Below are 19,007 nucleotides of genomic sequence, written 5' to 3'. Positions count from 1 at the left end.
TCTGAAACAAGCTGCAGAACAACACAGGGCAGAAACCCCAGGTTCGTGCAGACATGAGCACGCTGCTCGCCATACACAGGAGAAGCACGGACAGAACAAGCACGGATGTCAGCCAGAACGACCCCATCACCTGCTCACTAACAAGCAGCCAAGTCACTCTCAGGCTCCTGCCTTCTATAAGGGCACAACACCACGCAGCAAGGAATACCAGAGACATTGAGCGCCTCAAGTCATGCTGCCATGAAAAAAGCATCGACCCTGACTTACTTGTATGGTCACTCAAACATGTTTTAGCATCCTTTCCGGCACGCCTGACACCTAACATTACAAATGCAGCTCATACCTCCTCTCTGCAGTCATTAGGCTATATGGCATATAAGGAGAGCTAAAACACGACTGGAAAAGTGTAAAAAGCCCAATATACATTCATTTTTCTCTTTTGTCACAAGAGACAGATCTATTAAGCTCTGTGAATTATGCTAGATAACAAAACTCCACACAGAAATAATTCTGAAGTAGTATAACTTTTGTTTAAAAAAAGAGCATTTCAAACTTCGAGACCTACAATTTTGTATTTTAAAAGACATGAGAAAGCTCTGAAAAAAAAGATCTAGCATACAGTTTATGTGGAAACAAGCAAGCTTTCACAGCTTCTAGGAAAAAGTTGAAGGCTACCTCAATTAAAAGCGTACATTGCCTTAAGAAAAAGGTGAAGTACAGATCACTTTCCTATACTATTCTCCACATACAAAACTAGTGTAATGACTGCCTCTGGTAGCTCTAATCCACAGGAACTTCCTGGATGTATAGATTAACACCAACAGTAAGGATCATTAGAAGAAGGCAAGGATGTGATTAGGAATACAAATTAACGCAGGGGAGGAAAAAAATCACCAGAAACATAATTACAGAATCAAACCTTCTGCTGCTAAAGGATATTTGAAAAAAATCTTAAAGCCACAGTACCTAAAAACAGAAGGGGGTCTATTCTGAGGAGCTCGTGAGGATCCAGATCCAAAAAGTTTCCTTTGGTCTTCTGTAGGCGTGAACGGTCTCCGAGTTCTTAGTGTTCGTAGAACATTTCTGGCTTCATTTATAATTTCAGAACTGGTCTGCTTTGGGACTGAAAGCCTGTAGAATGGTTCTGCCTTTTGTGTATTTTTATTCTTTGAAGCTTGCATTCTTCTGTAAAGTAGTGCACAAGAAGAACACTGTACAATATAATGGAAGGTACAGAATATAATGTTAGTTTTCAATTATAATCTATTAATTCATCAATGTTTATGCTACCACAATGTAGTTAAAAAGGATATTATGACAAAATCCTAGATAGTGGTGCAGTCGTGGAAAATAAGGCTTGTTGATATTGTATTTTCCTCACAATTTCTCAGTTCTGTAGGAAAATACTGAAGAAGAACAGAAAGCATATGACATGGAGGACGTAGTTTTTTAAAGGAGCTAAAATACACCACGCTCAGTACCCACAGTGCTTTCTGGGCCAAACGTGGTACTCTCTGGTACTACAGAAAATATGTTTCTTAACACCTGGTTACTTATATAACATCATAACCAAAACAAGAATTCAGTAATATGCTATAAAGAGAAACTTTGTTTCCTACCCAAATAAGTTATCAAACCTACCAAGGGCAGCTTCCAATAAATCAAAGAGATATTACTACCAGTAACTGAAACACAGTTACCAGTAATTGATAAGCAGAGACAAGGAAGAACAGGCAATCTATTTTTTTTCTCCAAGAGAAAGAGCTCCTGAACCCACCCTCAAGCACATGCAGAGATAACACTAATGTAAGGTAAATTATCAACCCAAACTTTGAATCTGTGTTCTGTCCTGCTGCATTTTGTAGCAAATGCAGCGGGCAGTGAAAGACTTGCTTCATCTCTCGAGCCACCCAAAATCCATCACTACCCTCGTGCAGTTCTCTGTAGATACCATCCTCGTCATTTTACAGCAAAGTCATCGTGAACCTTAAACCATCCAAAGTTCCTCTTCTGCTTTTCAAACTTACCTAAAAAGAAAAATATGTTTCTGCACTATCTTTGACTCAGACCATTTGGTAGGTTCTATTCCCTCACATAGTTTAGGACAATGAAACAACAGTAGATCAGATGCCATCATCTTGGTTATTTCTTCTTCACTATGGAGCAAAAATCCTGTTTCTCTAGTTTCTTAGTTCAGTTCTTCCTGCTCTGCATTTTTACATTTCCAATTGCCTCTTCTGTTCTGTCCTTCAGAGCCTGTACATTCTGGCACAGTTTCTTTAATTAATACGCAAACCAACCCCTTCAGCTGAACTACACAAGATAAAATTGGATGCTAAGGAGCAGTGCACCAACCTCTCTCACTAAAACATGCATAATTACAAAACAGAGGAACAGATCAGGAGCCCGTCAGTGTTTTAAATCCTTTTGATTACCATTAATAGATTACTTTTCTTCACTGTGACTGAATTTGGCTCTCTGTGCTCCCTCCTCTTCCCTCTATCACAATACGATCATAAGAGGAATTCCACTGCAGCCATCTGGAGCAATTACACAGCCATTCCCCACTGAACAGGGAAGGTAGATTATCATTCCCTACTCTCCCAGCTACTAAGAATCAAGATTTTGACCTTCAAGTGGAAGGTCTTCTGCATAGGCCACATGTCTGATACCGTTATTATCCAGCACACATGGAAAAAATAGCTGTGAATAAATACTAAAAGATAAACAACACAATTCTACAAATCAGAAATTTGAATTAATTCACATTTCTTCTTTTCAGGCCTATATATTTCCATTGACCTTGCTAAATTTTAAAATAAATCTTCTCAAGAAATTTAATATCTTACATTTCATCTCTGAAGGACACCACTTTCTTTAGTTCTTAAAATCTCTGTGATGTGACATTGAAATGTGTATTTTATAGGATCTCTGTACATGTTCTTCATTGTTAAACTAAGAAGCAACCTGAGACATATCATGTGTTTCTGTGGAACAGCACCACCTCTGATATAATCAGCTTAAGTTTTTGTTAATTCTACTGTCAACCGTAACTTTTTTATCCTAGAGGTACATTTATTTCCCACAGTTCCATTATAAGAACTTTTTGTTGATGCCTTCATCTATTTCTTTTGAACTGGCAAAGGAACTTTTTCTACTGTAAGCTTAATTAGGTCCTGCTACTTGGGCACTTCCAATCCATTAAAAACAAGGTTTTAATAATTACCATTGCAAAGGGAACCTATGACTTATTTCGACTGCCTGACTGAGCTCACAGCTGCGTTGCTGCTTTAGCAGAGAGGGGAGAGCAGCGAGGCTGGCGGGTGCAGCCGCTGCTTCCCAGCGCCGAGGCTGAGATCAGAGCGAGCCGGGAGCTGTCGCGGTGCGGCGGCAGCAAGCAGAATGCCAGACTTACCGCCGGCCCGACGAGAGCGTTAACGCTTTGTCATTTTGGCATAAGGTGGTATTATACACGTTTAGAATTGCGGTAGTGATACGGTACCAATATATGATTAACTGATATCCCACAATCATTAGCTAGAAAATGTAACAGAACACAGAGAAACAAGTAAACAGTGTTATAAAATAAGAGATGTATATATTTTTTATATATATATATATAATGACAGAATAAGAAAGCTTACTCTTTCTTGCAAGCATTTAAGAACCATGAGTAACTCTTTATCTGAATGAGTTCGGCTGCTGTGCCATCACAGTACAACCACCATCTCTTTCTCAAAAGAAAGAGAAAGACAATTTGTACTCTGTATAATGCCTAAGGCTGAAACAATTAAGCATCAAGCAATTGCTCTGCTGCAGCAGCACTCAAAAAAGAAGTTTCATCTGCTCCCTAGTGTCCCATGCCGCAGAAGTTTTGAGAAAGCACCTTCAGGTATATTATGCCAGTTCTTTTCCTAGAAAACAATAACCTAGAGCCATGCATAAGGGAAAAACCTTCCCAGTCACCAGAAGCTTTCTTGACTTTGATGAGAATAAGATACCTGAATCATTCAATTGCAGTGCCAGAGACTAATTGAAAATATGGTGCAACAAATAAAAGTAACAAGCAGAAAGTGCAAGTATAGAATGAAGGAGCAGCACGGAAGTGGAAGGAGAACAAGTGCACTGGCTGCCCAGCATACAATGTTTTTACCCTTGGTTTTCATTGCTTATACAAGACTATCTCTGTCTGGTTTTGTATTTATTTGTAAGAATTTCTGTTTGTTCACAAACTCTACTCTGTAGCCCTTTTTAAATAAAGTATCTTAGTTGCAAATAAGAAATAATTCTAATTGTTAGTGCTTCTTTCTGAAAATTCAGCGGCATTCCCATTTTGCTCCCCAATCCCAGCAGGGGACAGATAAAGGGAATGTTGCAATGTCAACGGGGACAGCATAACTGGTACACACACATCTTGTCCCCCACTGCTGTCACCATTTCCCAGGTAGCCTTTAACTCGCACAAATGAATACCTCCTCTCTGACTCTCTACTGGAAGGCAGAAGAGCACCAATGTCTGAAAAGCCATACTTGGGCTCTAGTCTTTTTCCTCCCGAGTTGTTTGCTCCAGAGGTCTGGTCTTCTCTGTCTAAGAAGAACCCAAAGCAGTAGAGAGTGACATTGGGTCAGAGAACCCCAGCTCAACAGAGAACTGGCCAGAGAACCCCAGATTAGTCCTCACTGTGTCCAGAAGTGAAACAGCTGCACCCTGACAGCCCTTATCCCGGGTCAATCAGCACATGAGAGAAGCGCGGCTGACTACATCAGATGTGGCACCAGGCTGACTCTGCCATCTTATCTCCCATCTCAAAGCCAGTGCCATTTAATTGCCAGCACACAGAGCGGGTATACTTGCAACCACTAACTAAAATAAGGAGAAACCCTGTACTCGAGTTTTGAACACTCTGCTCACCAACATCTGAACCCAGGTTCTGTCTGCTCAGGCAAATCTCTAGAATAGTTAGCATCCAAATACAGGCTTAATAACAGTGAATTAATAAGGGGTATTGTTATATATAGATATATATTATATATAGACATATATTATTATATATAGATATCTATATTATATATAGATATATATAGATATATATATAGATATCTATATATTAGATAGAATTTTAAACATCAGCAACTTACCAATCACAACTGATAAGCTTTCAGCTTGGTGAAATTTTGAAGCAATCACTATTAAAAAGAAACGAGAACAAAGTTATGAGAAATTGAGCCTGCAGCCTTCAACCGGGCAAGATTTCCAGTGCGGCCGTCAGACAAAACGTCCAAGAGGAACTCCCAATATAAGCAGCACCTGTGGAGCAAAAGCTGATCCGGGCTTTGCAGAGTAACCCACCGAAATTCTGCAAACCAAGCGGGTCCCCCGGGCACGGTGGACAGCAAGCTGCCGGGAAACGGCCCGGACGTTCTCCCTTCCGCACAGCCTCCCGCCCGACCCACCGCACGCCCCGGCGGACGAGCGGCACGGCCGGGCGGGCACGGCTGTCGCCGGCAGCGGGCTGTGAGCAAGGCGCCCTGCCTAAGGGCCCCGCCAACACCCCCGCCCCCAGCGGCGGAGGGTCGGGACCCGCCTCCGCGGGGCGCCGGTCGCGGTCCCGCTCTCGCTCCCCGCCGCAGCTGGGCCCGCACCCGGCCGAGCCGGCGCCCGCTGTTCCCATGGCAACAGTACACACCGCGGCCGCGGCGGCAGCGCGTTGGGGCTGCGCGGGACTCGCACCCACCTCCGCCGGAGAACCGGTGCCGTGCGCCGGTACCGCGCCGTGCCGTGCCGCCCGTGCCGTGCCGTGCCGCGCCGCCCGGCGGGGTCCTACGGCCGCACCTGCGCGTCTGGGGGAGCCCGGGGACGCCATAGCGCCTGCGCGGGCGCCTGCGCGGCCCAGGCCGGGGCGGGCGGAGGGGAGCGCGGCGGCGCTGGGCCGGTCCGGCGGCGGTCGGGGGCGCTGGTTGTCTGGGCTGGCGTCCCAGCACCCCAGGGGCGGGGCAGTGAGGGGTCTGGCTGCGGCGTTGGCCCGTTAATTGGTGGTTTTCTGGCGGCGGTCACTTCGGCAGAGCTGTCGTGGCGCACGTTTAGGGCACAGTAAAAGTGGCAAAAGTCCATATTCGGAATAGCAAAGGTTAGTCGTTTTGGAAATGCTGAATGTGCGCTGTTGTGGTACCTTCTGTCCGAGGTCAGATTTACAGATGGGACATGGAGACGTTGAAAGCTTTTCAGAGTAAAATAAAACCAGGGGACTGAGGTGTGGTGTGGTCAGCCGCAAAACCCCTTCCCAGGGTCACCCTGGTCGGGCACCAGGGGTTGGGTCGGTCATCTCAGCGGCTTCCTCTTGGTCCAGAAGTGAAATCCTGCTCTCTGGGAGGCCGAAATACGGATGTTTTCACATTATGCACAGCAGAGCTCTGCTCAGTCGGTCCCACAGGCTGGAGAGCCTTGTTGGAGTGGCAGGAGGGGATCACACGCGCTGTGCCCCCCACCAAGCTGCCTCCCGGGCAAGCCTCTACCAAAGGTGAGCCCGTCTCCAGGGGCACCGGGTGCTCACTGATCAGCTGCTTTGTGCACCTCCCACTGCCAGGATGGCTAATGCCATCACCACCCCGTATCACAAAATCTCCAGACACCCAACAACAACAAAGACGGGCCTGTGGCTGCAAGTGGGTTGTTTGTGACTGACAAGGACAGCCTTTGTTCACTATCTCTGAGTGCATTTTGAAATTTATCTAAAAACTGCTATAGGAGGGTGGTTATTATCTCTTTGTGAGTAATAGAAAAACACAACAAATACAGCTCCATCTGACCAAGCTTCTTCCTTGCTTCCTTTATAACATCAGATCTATCTGAAAGCAGTCTCCAAATAAATTCATCTTGTATAGATATTTATATGTAAATATAGATATATATCTTACTGACTTAAAGCTGCTTTTACTAATTGCTTACTAACATAACTTTTACTTCCTCATCTTTGTTAGACAAGAACCCCGTGGACATTTTAAACTTAATTTGTCTTTCTGAATAGCATTACAAGACTGTTATGCCCCTTTCTTCTAGAAAAACATCCTCTTCCAGGTCCTCTTTTGATTCTAACAGACATGATAGCAGTAAAAAGATCTCCATGTAACCCTACCCAGTTTACATAACACATGCCATTATCTTTGCTGCCTTCTACTTTATCTCTTATTATTAGACATCTACTCCTCTCTCTTCTGCAGCCAAGTTCAATACCTCAGATGTAACGAAAACCTTGTTAGTATTGTACTTGCTTTTCTTTGTATAGTCTTCCTTAAAAGCCAAAAGAATGTGTATGTGTGCATGCACGTTATTTTCAGATCATTCACAGTTAGTTCATTCTCTGTTATTTTCTTCTGAACCTTTCTTCTATTGACATAATACAAGCAAAGTTTCACAGAAAAAATGTGTAGATCTGTTTCCTGGTAAAGCCACTTTGAATCTCTTTTTACTGTTATCATCTCATCATTCTTTAAACAAATTTTAAATCCACCCAGTTAAACCCACTAAGCCTTCTTTCTTGGCTTCTTCTTTAATCCTTTTCATATGCACATTATTTCTCCTCTATTTTCTAGGTCATCAAAATGAAGAGTTAATTTTTTTATTCATTCTCTGAGCTTTGGCAATTATAGCAAATATTTCTTTTGTGATGTCTCTGCTATGTCTCAACCGATACAACTTTCTCGCTTAAATCCCTTTTCTCATGTGCTTTTTATTGAATGAACTCTCTCAGCACCTATTTTAAATGTGACTACTTAATTAAATCTTCTTGTTCACAATAACACTGCTTTAGTATGGAAGTATCACCAAAACATAAAGAATGACTTGGTCTAGTCAAGCTGGTATTTGCTCAAAAGATTGCTGAGGTAAAAGCACTGTGTTCTGAGCAGTTCTGCCTAACTGACAAAAAAAATACAAAGTATTCAATTACGTGATACTCATTCGAGTTACTTTATTTTTTAGATTTGAAAATCATGAAAGGGATTTTGTGCTGGTATCCAGTCTGACTTTTCAGTTTGGCTAGCTTAAATTTGTCTAGAAATTAAACTTATCTGGATATCCAAGCATACAAGGCCTATATTTCAGTGCAATTCAGAATCAGTTAACCATGTTACACACTTTGCCTGCCAAGTGTTCACTGATCATGTTTGCTGCTGCTTCTTGCTGACCTGCAAGACCAGCCTCCAGTGCAATTTCAGCAACACAATTGGCAATGCAAGCCCCATTTCCCCCTGTTTCTTTCCTCTTTTTTAAAACAAAACAACAGTCCCGCCTCCAATCTGGACAAAATCTTCCTGTCATATTCAACTTTACATAGACCATCTGGTATGTGCTGTTAAATAAGCTCTGTGTTTCATATCACTTGTGGCTCATTACAAAAGCAGGTGAAACAGTTCATTTTACTGCAGTTAGAAACAACCCCTATACTACGTGGTCTAATAAATTTTAATCAAAAAGGTATATGAAGATCTCTATTATCTGCAGTGAGGAAATATGTCATGGGAAAAGAATAAATATATAAAATATGTAATAATATATAAATATCTGAAGGGAGGATGCAAAGAAGATGGAGTCAGACTTCTTAGTGGTGCCCAGTGAATGGACAAGAGGCAGCGGGCACATATTGAAATACAGAAAACTCCATTTAAACATAAGAACAAACTTCTATGGTGAGGGTGGTCAAACACTAGAACAGGTTGCTCAGAGAGGTTGTGTGGTCTCCATCTTCGGAGATATTCTAAACCTGATTGAAAAAGTCCCTGAGTAACCTGCTGTAGTTGAGTGCTTTGAGCAGAGGAGGTGGACTAGATGATCTCCAGAGGTCCCTTCCAACCTTAAATATTCTGTGGCAGAATATTTAAATTTAAATTCTAATTAAAATTAGAAAATTTAAATATTTCAATTCCTTAAATTGTATTCAAATTCAGCTGAAATTTAAGAATTCGTATTCAGCTGAAATTTAAGATTTTGGAAATTGCCACGATCAATCTCTAGCTTGCATTGTTCAGTGTGATTTGGTCACTGCGCCAGCATCCTGCAAACTCTGCACCTTACCCTCACTCTGGCCAGCACTTGATTCCCTCTCTGCTGCCTGTTCAGTCCTGTCAAGAAGAACCCGAGCTTTCCTGGTGACGTTATGCTGGCTTCCCAAGTGAAATACCCTTCGGCTGGTGTGTTTCTGCTGACACACGGCATGCAAGGACTTCTTGTACCAACTAAGCATTGTGAGCCATCCACCAGCCACACACCTGCTATGCGATTGTCCCTACATCAATGTCTGCTTTCATTGATTTCCTGTTAATTCTGCTGCCTCCCCCAGGGTGTGGAAATCCCTGGCGTGTTAGTGAAATGTCTGCTTTTTTTCCAGTCTGCCTTTTGACCTGACTAGACTGACAGAACTCAGCATGACTTTGGTGCTACTATTCAGTTTAAGACCCAAATTTCTACAGCCAGAGCAGGAAGGGATACTTGAGGCAGCAGCCTTTTTTAAGAATAAATAGATGTGGAAGGAAAATGTGAAGATCATGGAGGCCACAATCCAATATAAAGCCTAAAAGCTGAGATAAGAGCCAGTGCCACGTGAAGAAGAAGATGTTTGTTTTCTCCCAAGACACAGCCTTAAGTTTAGCGGTCCAAGGTGCTCCTTTTATGACCAGCTGGTTGTGCACTCCTTAGAATGGCTGTGCACTCCTCATGGACAGCATGCTGAGCTGGGATAGTGCTCTTATCATTCACATCAGCCTGCAGTGAAGGATACCAAGAACTACCTAAATCGGAAGAGATTTTGGGGAACAGAGACATGAATGGAGTCAGAACTATTGAGATACAGAACCCCTTGGAGAGCTCACTGAACACATGTAGCTAATTTAGGAAGGGAATTCACTGTAAAAGGGCTGGTGCATTAATGTAGTGATCTTGTTTGTTTTCTCAGGGTTTCTAAATCAGCGTTTGTTGCCTTTCTTCCTAACCCATTCTCCTGTCAAATTTTATCTACCAGCTGCTGGTGGGAGGGAAAGGGGAGTGTATATTACGAGTACTGAAATGTCAGTATTCAGAAAAAGTCCAAAAAGTTAAAACCAAAACTTTCACAGCAGAAACAAAGCTACTGCAGTGACTGAGCACATCCTTAATTTACAGAACACACTTGCTTTAAACCAATAACATGCAGTATCATTGGAACAAGCTCAAATTACTTTAGATGATTTTTAGTGACAGTGGAACCAAATGTGTGAATATATATTTGTAATAAATTGTTCTATAGAACTTGGACTTCCTGATTTGTGTCTAAGAAATCTAAGACAGACGTCTCAGCCATGCACAGCACAGCACATACACAGCCATGCCAGACCTTCTGTGCGTGTGTTGAGCAGAATATCTGTGAATATGTGATAAACTGGACGTGTCCAGAACACATAGCACTTGCTGCATATATATACAGGCTGCCTGCAGACCACAGGTGCTGCATGTTCATAATGTGTCAGACTCATTGTTCCAGAACTCATGTTACACATGTGGTTATGCAGAGGTCCAGCAGGTTCCATGCATGCATATGGTCTCTAAGCGCTACATATTTTCCATCCATCTATATATTCTATGTGTATGATAACCATCTAAGCAATGCACTTGTCACTAATATCTGGAAATGTCATGGAAAAAAATAAAGCAGTGCCACTGACTTTGTGCTGAATTTGGGAAACAAAATGAAACTGCACTCAGCACATGATTTTTGCAGGAGAACGCTAAATTAGAGTTTTGTGGTTTGGTGGATATTTCCTTATTTTTTTTCCAGTTACCGGGTTCTTGTTTTTACAAACATCTTTCCAGCCAGAGCTGCCTTCATTGCCAGAGCTGGCTTTGTAACTCCATTAATGCAAACAGGATAGATGGGGAGGCAAGCGTGGGCTTTCTCCCAAACCATATGGATGTAAAATACTGTCTAGAGAGATCACCATGGAGAAGCACTGCTTTCATTTTATGTATTCTAAACAAGATGGGACCAAAGTGGACATAAACCTTATTTACTGTTCCACCAGTTATGAAAGCCCATTTTATCAGGTTCATCTATTATTTCCAGTACATTACCCAGCATGAAAAGACCGTGCAGCAGGAAATACCCAGATTGGCACAGCTTTCCAGAAAGCTGGCACCACCTATTTCTCCACTGTCTCCTCTTTAAGCAGCTCTTAACTCAGGGTGAATGTGCTGTGAGGCTGCCATGAACTTGACATCCAACCCTGAAATTTTCTCTTCGTGTTCACAGTATGACTCGAAACTACAATTTGTTCTTGTAGTGCAGCAAATGCTGCAAATAGTTAGCTATCATTCATTGTCTCTATGTTCCACTTGTTCACAGTACCAAATATTTTAGGCTGCTCTTTAGATATGAAAGAATCCTTTCATCTGCCCTAAATGAACAAGAGAGCTTTGCTGTTTGATACAGTCTGGGTTTCTGGCAGTGAGAAATCTACAATATGAAGAAACCATACATATAAAAATAGGTTACCACACAAGATAGAAGATTTTTTGAAAACCTAACCCAATATTTAGACAAATTTTATGATGTGACATTGTATCCACAGTATACAATGGCAGCTCTACAACATGCTGCAAAAAATTACCAGAAGGCGATCACCCAAATGTGGCACAAGGTATTCTGGGTTAGCCTCCCGTCATGCCAGACTTCTTTTGCTGATAAAAGCCTGATGCTCTGATGACACACTGCATCTTTAAAAAACAGCCAAATGTGAACACATCCTGCCAAAACAGCTATGTCAGTAGCACATGCCAGCAGAACTTCTGCCAGTAAAACTTTCTTGTTCAAACAAGAACAGCAGCGTACACAGCCCCAGGGCACCTCGTGAGCGTCCTGGTGGCTGCTGGCACCATGGCAGCAGTGCAAGAGGTGAGGGGAGAACCCAGCTGCCCTCCTCCTCACCAACACCCCGGCCAGCATGTGTCCCCAAACCTCTGTATCTCCTCTTCTGTACGCCTGTTTCTGGCCTTGTTTGAATGCTCTCTACAACTATGTGAAATGAGGTTGTAGCAAGGAGGGTGTTGGGCTCTTCTTCCAAGTAACAAGTGATAGGACGAGAGGAAATGGCCTCAAATTGCATGAGGGGAGGTTTATATTGGATATTACGAAAAATTTCACGAGGGAAAGGGTTGTCAGTCATTGGAACAGGCTACCCAGGGGAATGGTTGAATCACCATCCCTGCAGGTGTTTAAAAGACACGTAGATGAGGTTCTTAGGGACATGCCAGTGTTACGTTAACAGTTGGACTCGATGATCTTGAGGGTATCTTCACACCAAAATGATTCTATGATTCTATGACAAGGCAATTTTACTGGCAGAAGTTCTGCCTGCATGAACTCTTGATATTAAATGGTTTATCTGCAGAGAACTTCTCTGTAGGTCCAGTTACACTGGCGTTATGCAGCACTTCTCACTAGGCTGCAGTGCAACCATTCATTGTTCTTTGCCGCCTCCTTCCATACGAGCTGCAGTCCCCTCTCTGCAGTACTGTGCTGACGCAGCCAACCAAGCTTCCAGTAGGTCATTTTCTGCTAAATGAAAACAAGACACTATCTACACTTTGCTGGAAAAAAACAAAACAAGGTCTCTCTCACTCTTCTGAGATTGATCAGCAACAGAAATGTAGCATTAGACATGGCTGAGATGGGTATGAGCTTCAGTTTGGCTGGTGCAAATGGAAGTTTTCTTTAAAATATTTGACAAAAGATCATGTACTGCAGTGACAATAATTTTGCAAATAAAATGCTAAAAGGAAAAAAAGAAATGTCACCGATAATTTTCATTGATTTTGCTGACACTGAACTCTCAAACTGGAAAAAACCAAACAAATAAACAAAAACCACAACCACATAAAAAGTAGGGAAGGGGTAAGAAAGTGTAAATCTAGGCCCAGTGTTTCCTGTGAGAAGAATGGTACAGCTGCCCAGAGCAGGAAAATTAGGAAATTTTAACTTTCAGACCCACAGAGAACAGGAATTCATGGAGAATATGATCTCAAGCATGGGGATCATCTTCTCTAGGGAAGCTGTGATTTGCTGGAATAGTATGAAAGCAAAAATAAATTAAATATAAGACTGGTTAAAGGGTAGAATTGACTACTAGGGTTAAATAACCAAAACCCAAATATTTTCACTACCGGAGTCAAATGCTTAGAAACAAACAAAGTGACCACTATGCTGTGAGTACAACTCTTAGAGGCTAAATTTTTATAGCTGTAAAGAGGTCTGTACATGGAATTATGAAAAGACTTATTCAAATATTTTAAGTAGGTGTTATTAAATTTTAGGTAATTTCAGGTATGAAGTAGTTCAGATTTTTGAAGACAAGAGTTTGGAAAGTTTATATCCACTATGATGTAAAATTTAATTTTCCCTGAGCTGATTTTTATTTCCTGCAAATGCGAAACTGAAGAATTTGGTTCCTACTATTGCGATACCTGGCTTTGAATGGTATTTTACTAACAGAGTTCCTCAAAGATACATCTTCAGTCATATTTCTTTTCATTACCTTAAAATAGGAAGATGGAGTTTGTTAGTGAAATTTGCTGATGACACAGAAGTGAGAGACATCATTAATATGGAAGGAGATGGCAATATGATACAGGAAGACCTGAATAACCTTGAGAACTAGAGTGATAGAAATGGAATTAAACTTAATAGTGCAAACTGCAAGCCTGTGCCCTTGTGAACTAATACAGATTTCTGTCATAAGTTGCAGGGTCATCAGTTCAGAAACAAGGATATGCAAGTTGTGCCTAAAGTGCAAGTTAACCACTGGCTTGGAATGTTAAGGGGAGATGAAAAAAGCAGATTTGATCCTTGGGAATCCTGGGCGAAATATTTCCAGGAGACAGTGCGGGTGAGTGTGGCTGGAGGAGGCAGTCAGTGCTGAGATCCCCTCTGGAGCTCGGTGCCATCCACAGAGTCCACGTTCAGGAGAGAGGGATTGAGATGGGGATGGGAGCAGGGAAGGGTGATAAGACTGATGAAAGGACAAGCCCATTATGGCATAAGACTACAATGGCACTGCTTGTTTGTTCTGCCAAAGGGAAGGGTGAGAGAATCTCTCCATGTCATCTCTTTAAAGAAGATAAAGAGCAATTTATGCTAAAAGACGATGTTGATTCAGGAATAAATGGGGATTATTTGACCTGGAAAATTCAAAATGGAAATTCTTAAAAAGGTGTAAAACCACTGGAGAGGTAACATTCTGAAACAGCCTCCCAGGAAGACTAGAGGAGGCAAAAAACACACTACATGAAGAGCTGTATTAAAGTTGTATAAAAAGAATGGGGTGAGGGATTTGCCTGAAAAAGCTGGAGTTGAGACCCAGCTGTCCCATTCAGAATTCCTGTGGAAAACTTTGAAGTGATTTAGTAGTCATTCATAGAAAAAGCCAAAGTAAAGAGCCTTCATTTACAAATGAGCTCTGCATTAACATGAATAAGATCATTTTTCAATTGTTGAGCCAGTTCTTTTTTTTTCTTGGTAATATGAATAGCAGTACCAGTTCCAAGGACAAGAGACTACATGTGGAATTTCGTATTTCTGGTTACAGAACTGAAAAAAACAAATATTATTTCTCCCTCAGGTAACACTGAAGTTCTCAGAGCATTACTTTTTCCAGTAGATTACTTGCAGTAAGGCCAGTCAGCTGCCTTAGTCAAAGAGATTCCCATTTGAAAGCTCAGGAAAAGGCAGCGTAGCACTGCAAGCCTTGAAAAGAAAACAACTGGTTTTGCTGTCTGTGCGTGTGTGTGTGTGTGTTTTCTCTCTTATGGTTTGTTGTGCAACAGCAATAATCTCTATTGCTTTGTAGTATACTCACAATAAATGGCTTTTTAGATTGATTACAAGCCTCAACTTTGCTTTGGCTATTAATCAATCTCAGCAGCTGTTTATTGCTTTGTACATTACAAAGCAATAAAGATTATCCCTTAAAGAGCTGTTAATGCCTCATGGAAAAGTTTGAAAACCATTATTTTTAGAAATAGTACTGCTGATATATAATTTTCTGGCTTTTCTTCCTTCCTTCCATGTTATTTTAAGAGAGCTCAGTGCTTGTGAAGCACGCAACCATGTGTCTAACCATCTTTGTTGCTTCTTTGGATTCTTTTCTATTGCCTCGCATATCTTTCCTTGAATTGCTAAACACAGTGCTCTGTTGCCAACAGTGTTCTGTGTAATGGTCCAGATTCATCCTGAGTCAGCAATGCATTCTGTGTACGAGGGTAACATCCCCAGGACATACCAGCATCAATACTATTCCTGTTCCTCCTCACATTTTTTTACCAAGTAATACCTTTAGGACTTGCCTACACTGAAAAATGAACCAGTAAAAATCTAGCAATATATTTATGAATGTAAGGCTCCCTGTATGGATGCTTTTATTCCATGATAAATAAACTAAGGAAAAAGGCATTCTTTGTTATTTTGGAACAAGAACATCCATGTGGGGAGTGAATACTATCCTATGTACAAAAATACAGTTCTATCTGTATAATTATGTTGGCAAAAAACAGTTTAATTTCTGGCAGCAGCTGCAGCTCAAATATTCAGATATGTCTGAGTGATATTTGTGTGACCTGGCAACTGTCCTAGATGTACGCTCTTTGCACTTGTGTCAAGCCCACCTACTTTTTGCCACCCTGCCAGCCTGCTCAGCATGACCTCTGAAGAAAGGTTGGGCTGCTCTGTATTTTTGCAGCTGCTGTTTGTCAACACGTCTTGTATTCTACAACCTGCCCCTGAGCACAGAAAGGAAGGGTTGGGTGAAAGAATTATTGTTCCTTCTCTTCTTGTTCCTATGCATATTTCCCAGCAAACTACAATCTAGCCCATCCTGTCTGTCTTGGTGCACAGGAGAACTGCCTTGGAGATTTCTTCACAGAATCACAGAATGTTAGGGATTGGAAGGGACCTCAAAAGATCATCTAGTCCAATCCCCCTGCCAGAGCAGGAACACTTAGGTGAGGTTACACAGGAAGGCATCCAGGCGGGTTTGGAATATCTCCAGAGAAGAAGACTCCGCAACTTCCTTGGGCAGCCTGTTCCAGTGTTCCGTCACCCTCACTGAGAAGAAGTTTCTTCTCAAATTTAAGTGTTCCAGCTTGAACCCATTACCCCTTGTCTTACTGTTGGTTGTCACCGAGAGGAGCCTGGCTCCATCCTCATGACACCCACCCTTTATATATTTATAAACATTAATGAGGTCACCCCTCAGTCTCCTCTTCTCCAAGCTAAAGAGACCCAGCTCCCTCAGCCTTTCCTAATAAGGGAGATGCTCCACTCCCTTCATCATCTTCATGGCCCTGTGCTGGACTCTCTCCAGCAGTTCCCTGTCCTTCTTGAACTGAGGGGCCCAGAACTGGACACAATATTCCAGATGAGGTCTCACCAGGGCAGAGTAGAGGGGAAAGAGAACTTCTCTCAACCTAGTAACCACCCCCCTTCTAATACACCCCAGGATGCCATTGGCCTTCTTGGCCGCAAGGGCACAGTGCTGGCTCATGGTCATCCTGCTGTCCACCAGGACCCGCAGCTCCCTTTCCCCTACACTGCTCTCTAATAGGTCATTCCCCAACCTATACTGGAACCTGGGGTTGTTCCTACCCAGATGCAAGACTCTACATTTTCCCTTGTTATATTTCATTAAATTTTTCCCCGCCCAACTCTCCAGCCTGTCCAGATCTTGCTGGATGGCAGCACAGCCCTCTGGCATGTCAGCCACTCCTCCCAGCTTGGTGTCATCAGCAAACTTGCTGATAGTACACTCAATTCCCTCATCCAAGTTGTTGATGAATATATTGAATAATACTGGTCCCAGTACTGACCCTTGAGGGACTCCACTAGATACAGGCCTCCAACCAGACTCCGCCCCATTGACCACGACTCTCTGGCTTCTCTCCTTCAGCCAGTTTGCAGTCCACCTCACTACCCGACAGTCCAGTCCACACTTCCTCAGTTTAGCTGTGAGGATGCTGTGGGAGACAGTGTCAAATGCTTTACTGAAGTCAAGGTAGACCACATCCACCGCTCTGCCATCATCAATCCACCTTGTTATGTCTTCATAAAAGGCTATGAAGTTGGTCAAGCATGACTTCCCCTTGGTGAAGCCATGTTGACTTTCCCTGATGACCCTCTTATCCTTGATATGTCTTAAGATGGCACCAAGGATAAGGTGTTCCATCACTTTCCCAGGGATGGAGGTGAGGCTGACCGGTCTATAGTTGCCCGGGTCCTCCTTCTTGCCCTTTTTGAAGACTGAAGTGACATTTGCTTTCCTCCAGTCCTCAGGCACCTCTCCCATTTCCCAAGACTTGGCAAACATGATGGAGAGTGGTCCAGCAATGACTTCAGCCAGCTCCCTCAGCACCCGCAGGTGCATCCCATCTGGACCCATGGATTTATGGATGTTCAGATTGCTTAACTGGTCCCTAACCCAGTCCTCATCAACTAAGGCAAACTCCTCCATTGTCCTGCCTTCCTCTGGGGCCTCAGGGGTACGGGGCTCCTCAGGACAGCCTCCGGCAGAGTAGACAGAGACAAAGAAGGCATTCAGTAACTCTGCCTTCTCTGTATCTTCTGTCACCAGGGCACCCACCCCATTCATCAGTGGGCCTACATTGCCTCTGGTGTTAGTTTTATCTGCCATGTATTTGAAGAAGCTCTTTCTGTTGTCCTTGACCCCTCTTGCCAGGTTTAACTCTAAGGAGGCCTTAGCTTTCCTAGTTGCCTCCCTACATCCTCTGACAACAGCCTTATATTCTTCCCGAGTGGCCAGCCCCTCCTTCCATGATTTGTAAACTCTCCTCTTCCACTTGAGTTTGCCCAGCAGTTCCCTGTTTAACCACGCAGGTCTCCTGGCTCCCCTCCTTGACTTCCTACGTGTCGGGATGCACTGATCTTGAGCTTGGTAGAAGCAGTCCCTGAATGTTAACCAACTATCTTGGGCCCCTTTACCTTCAAGCAGCCTTGCCCATGGGATTTCCCCCAGCAATTGTTTGAAAAGGCCAAAGTTGGCCCTGCTGAAGTCCAGAGTTGCAATTCTGCTTGGTATTCTGCTCCCACCACATGAGATCCTGAACTCCACCATTTCATGGTCGCTGCAACCAAGGCAGCTCAGGTTTTGCAAGCTTTTCTGTGGTCTGCCGTCAGTGCAGTCTTCAGTCATGATGTAAGCAAAAACATTTCAGTCATCTACTTTTTCTACTTGAAAGTATCAACAGAAGACCAGGGTGTGCAAAAAAATTTCTAATTACCTGCTCATTTAAAATTGGACTGTTATCTGCCTATTCTTATCACAAATGTTAAGACCATTAATCAGCCATTGGTTGATGCTGAACTTGGTTCCAGTCATATTACTGACAAATAGGTTTAAATATTCATTTAAATATCAGTGTATGTGTAACAGGTACACTCTCATTAATAATAAAAATATAGAAAATACCTAGAAATAAGTAGAAATATTCTCTCACATAATGGTAGTGTAACTTAGAATATGCAAAAGTAAAGAAAAAAGACTTATGAAATGGCAAAATTAATTTGGTGACAGAGTTTATCTGAGGATAGAAACAATAAAATGGAAACACGGTGTAGAAGCAGAGGAAATAAGTATGAAAGGGTGGCTGGAATCCCTCCCCTTTCTTTTTCCTTTTAATTGACATCTGTTCTAAGGATTTTTTAAATCATCAGATATTCTTAGAGGATACAATTTCACATCTTGTTAGTAGGTTAATGCATCCCGTTCATCTTATGAGTCTTTGGTTTTGTAAAATTAGTTACAAAATTAGATCCTGCAGACTGACACATGCGAGAGGGAAATACTCATCTAAGAACAGCTATTTTTAGTAGCTGTATTGAGTGGAATGGATAACTAAAATAGGTAACGTGCCATGATGAATTTTCCTGGTCAATCTCATGTACAACATCTAGAGAACTTCCTGTAGACAGAGGGTAT

The 19,007-nt window shown here is 42.5% G+C and overlaps 1 protein-coding gene across 2 annotated transcripts in view; it reads right to left on the bottom strand.

The window, feature by feature from the left end:
- Nucleotides 1-5,822, bottom strand: part of ARMC2 (armadillo repeat containing 2) — a 66,392-nt gene extending 60,570 nt beyond the window's left edge. Inside the window, exons 1-3 of one of the 2 annotated variants that reach the window (XM_065631312.1) lie at nucleotides 5,735-5,822; nucleotides 5,139-5,186; nucleotides 967-1,211 (exon numbers count right to left, since the gene is read on the bottom strand). In XM_065631312.1, the coding sequence (XP_065487384.1) occupies nucleotides 967-1,181 (215 nt within the window). In that variant the 5' untranslated portion in view covers nucleotides 1,182-1,211; nucleotides 5,139-5,186; nucleotides 5,735-5,822. The remainder of the gene's footprint in view (nucleotides 1-966; nucleotides 1,212-5,138; nucleotides 5,187-5,734) is intronic. The other variant, XM_065631313.1, reaches the window with a different exon arrangement.
- Between the last annotated feature and the right edge of the window lie 13,185 nt (nucleotides 5,823-19,007).

The sequence above is a fragment of the Caloenas nicobarica genome, chromosome 3 (genome assembly GCF_036013445.1).
Source record: "Caloenas nicobarica isolate bCalNic1 chromosome 3, bCalNic1.hap1, whole genome shotgun sequence".
Taxonomy (NCBI): domain Eukaryota; kingdom Metazoa; phylum Chordata; class Aves; order Columbiformes; family Columbidae; genus Caloenas; species Caloenas nicobarica.
This window is presented reverse-complemented; position numbering and strand designations above follow the sequence as displayed.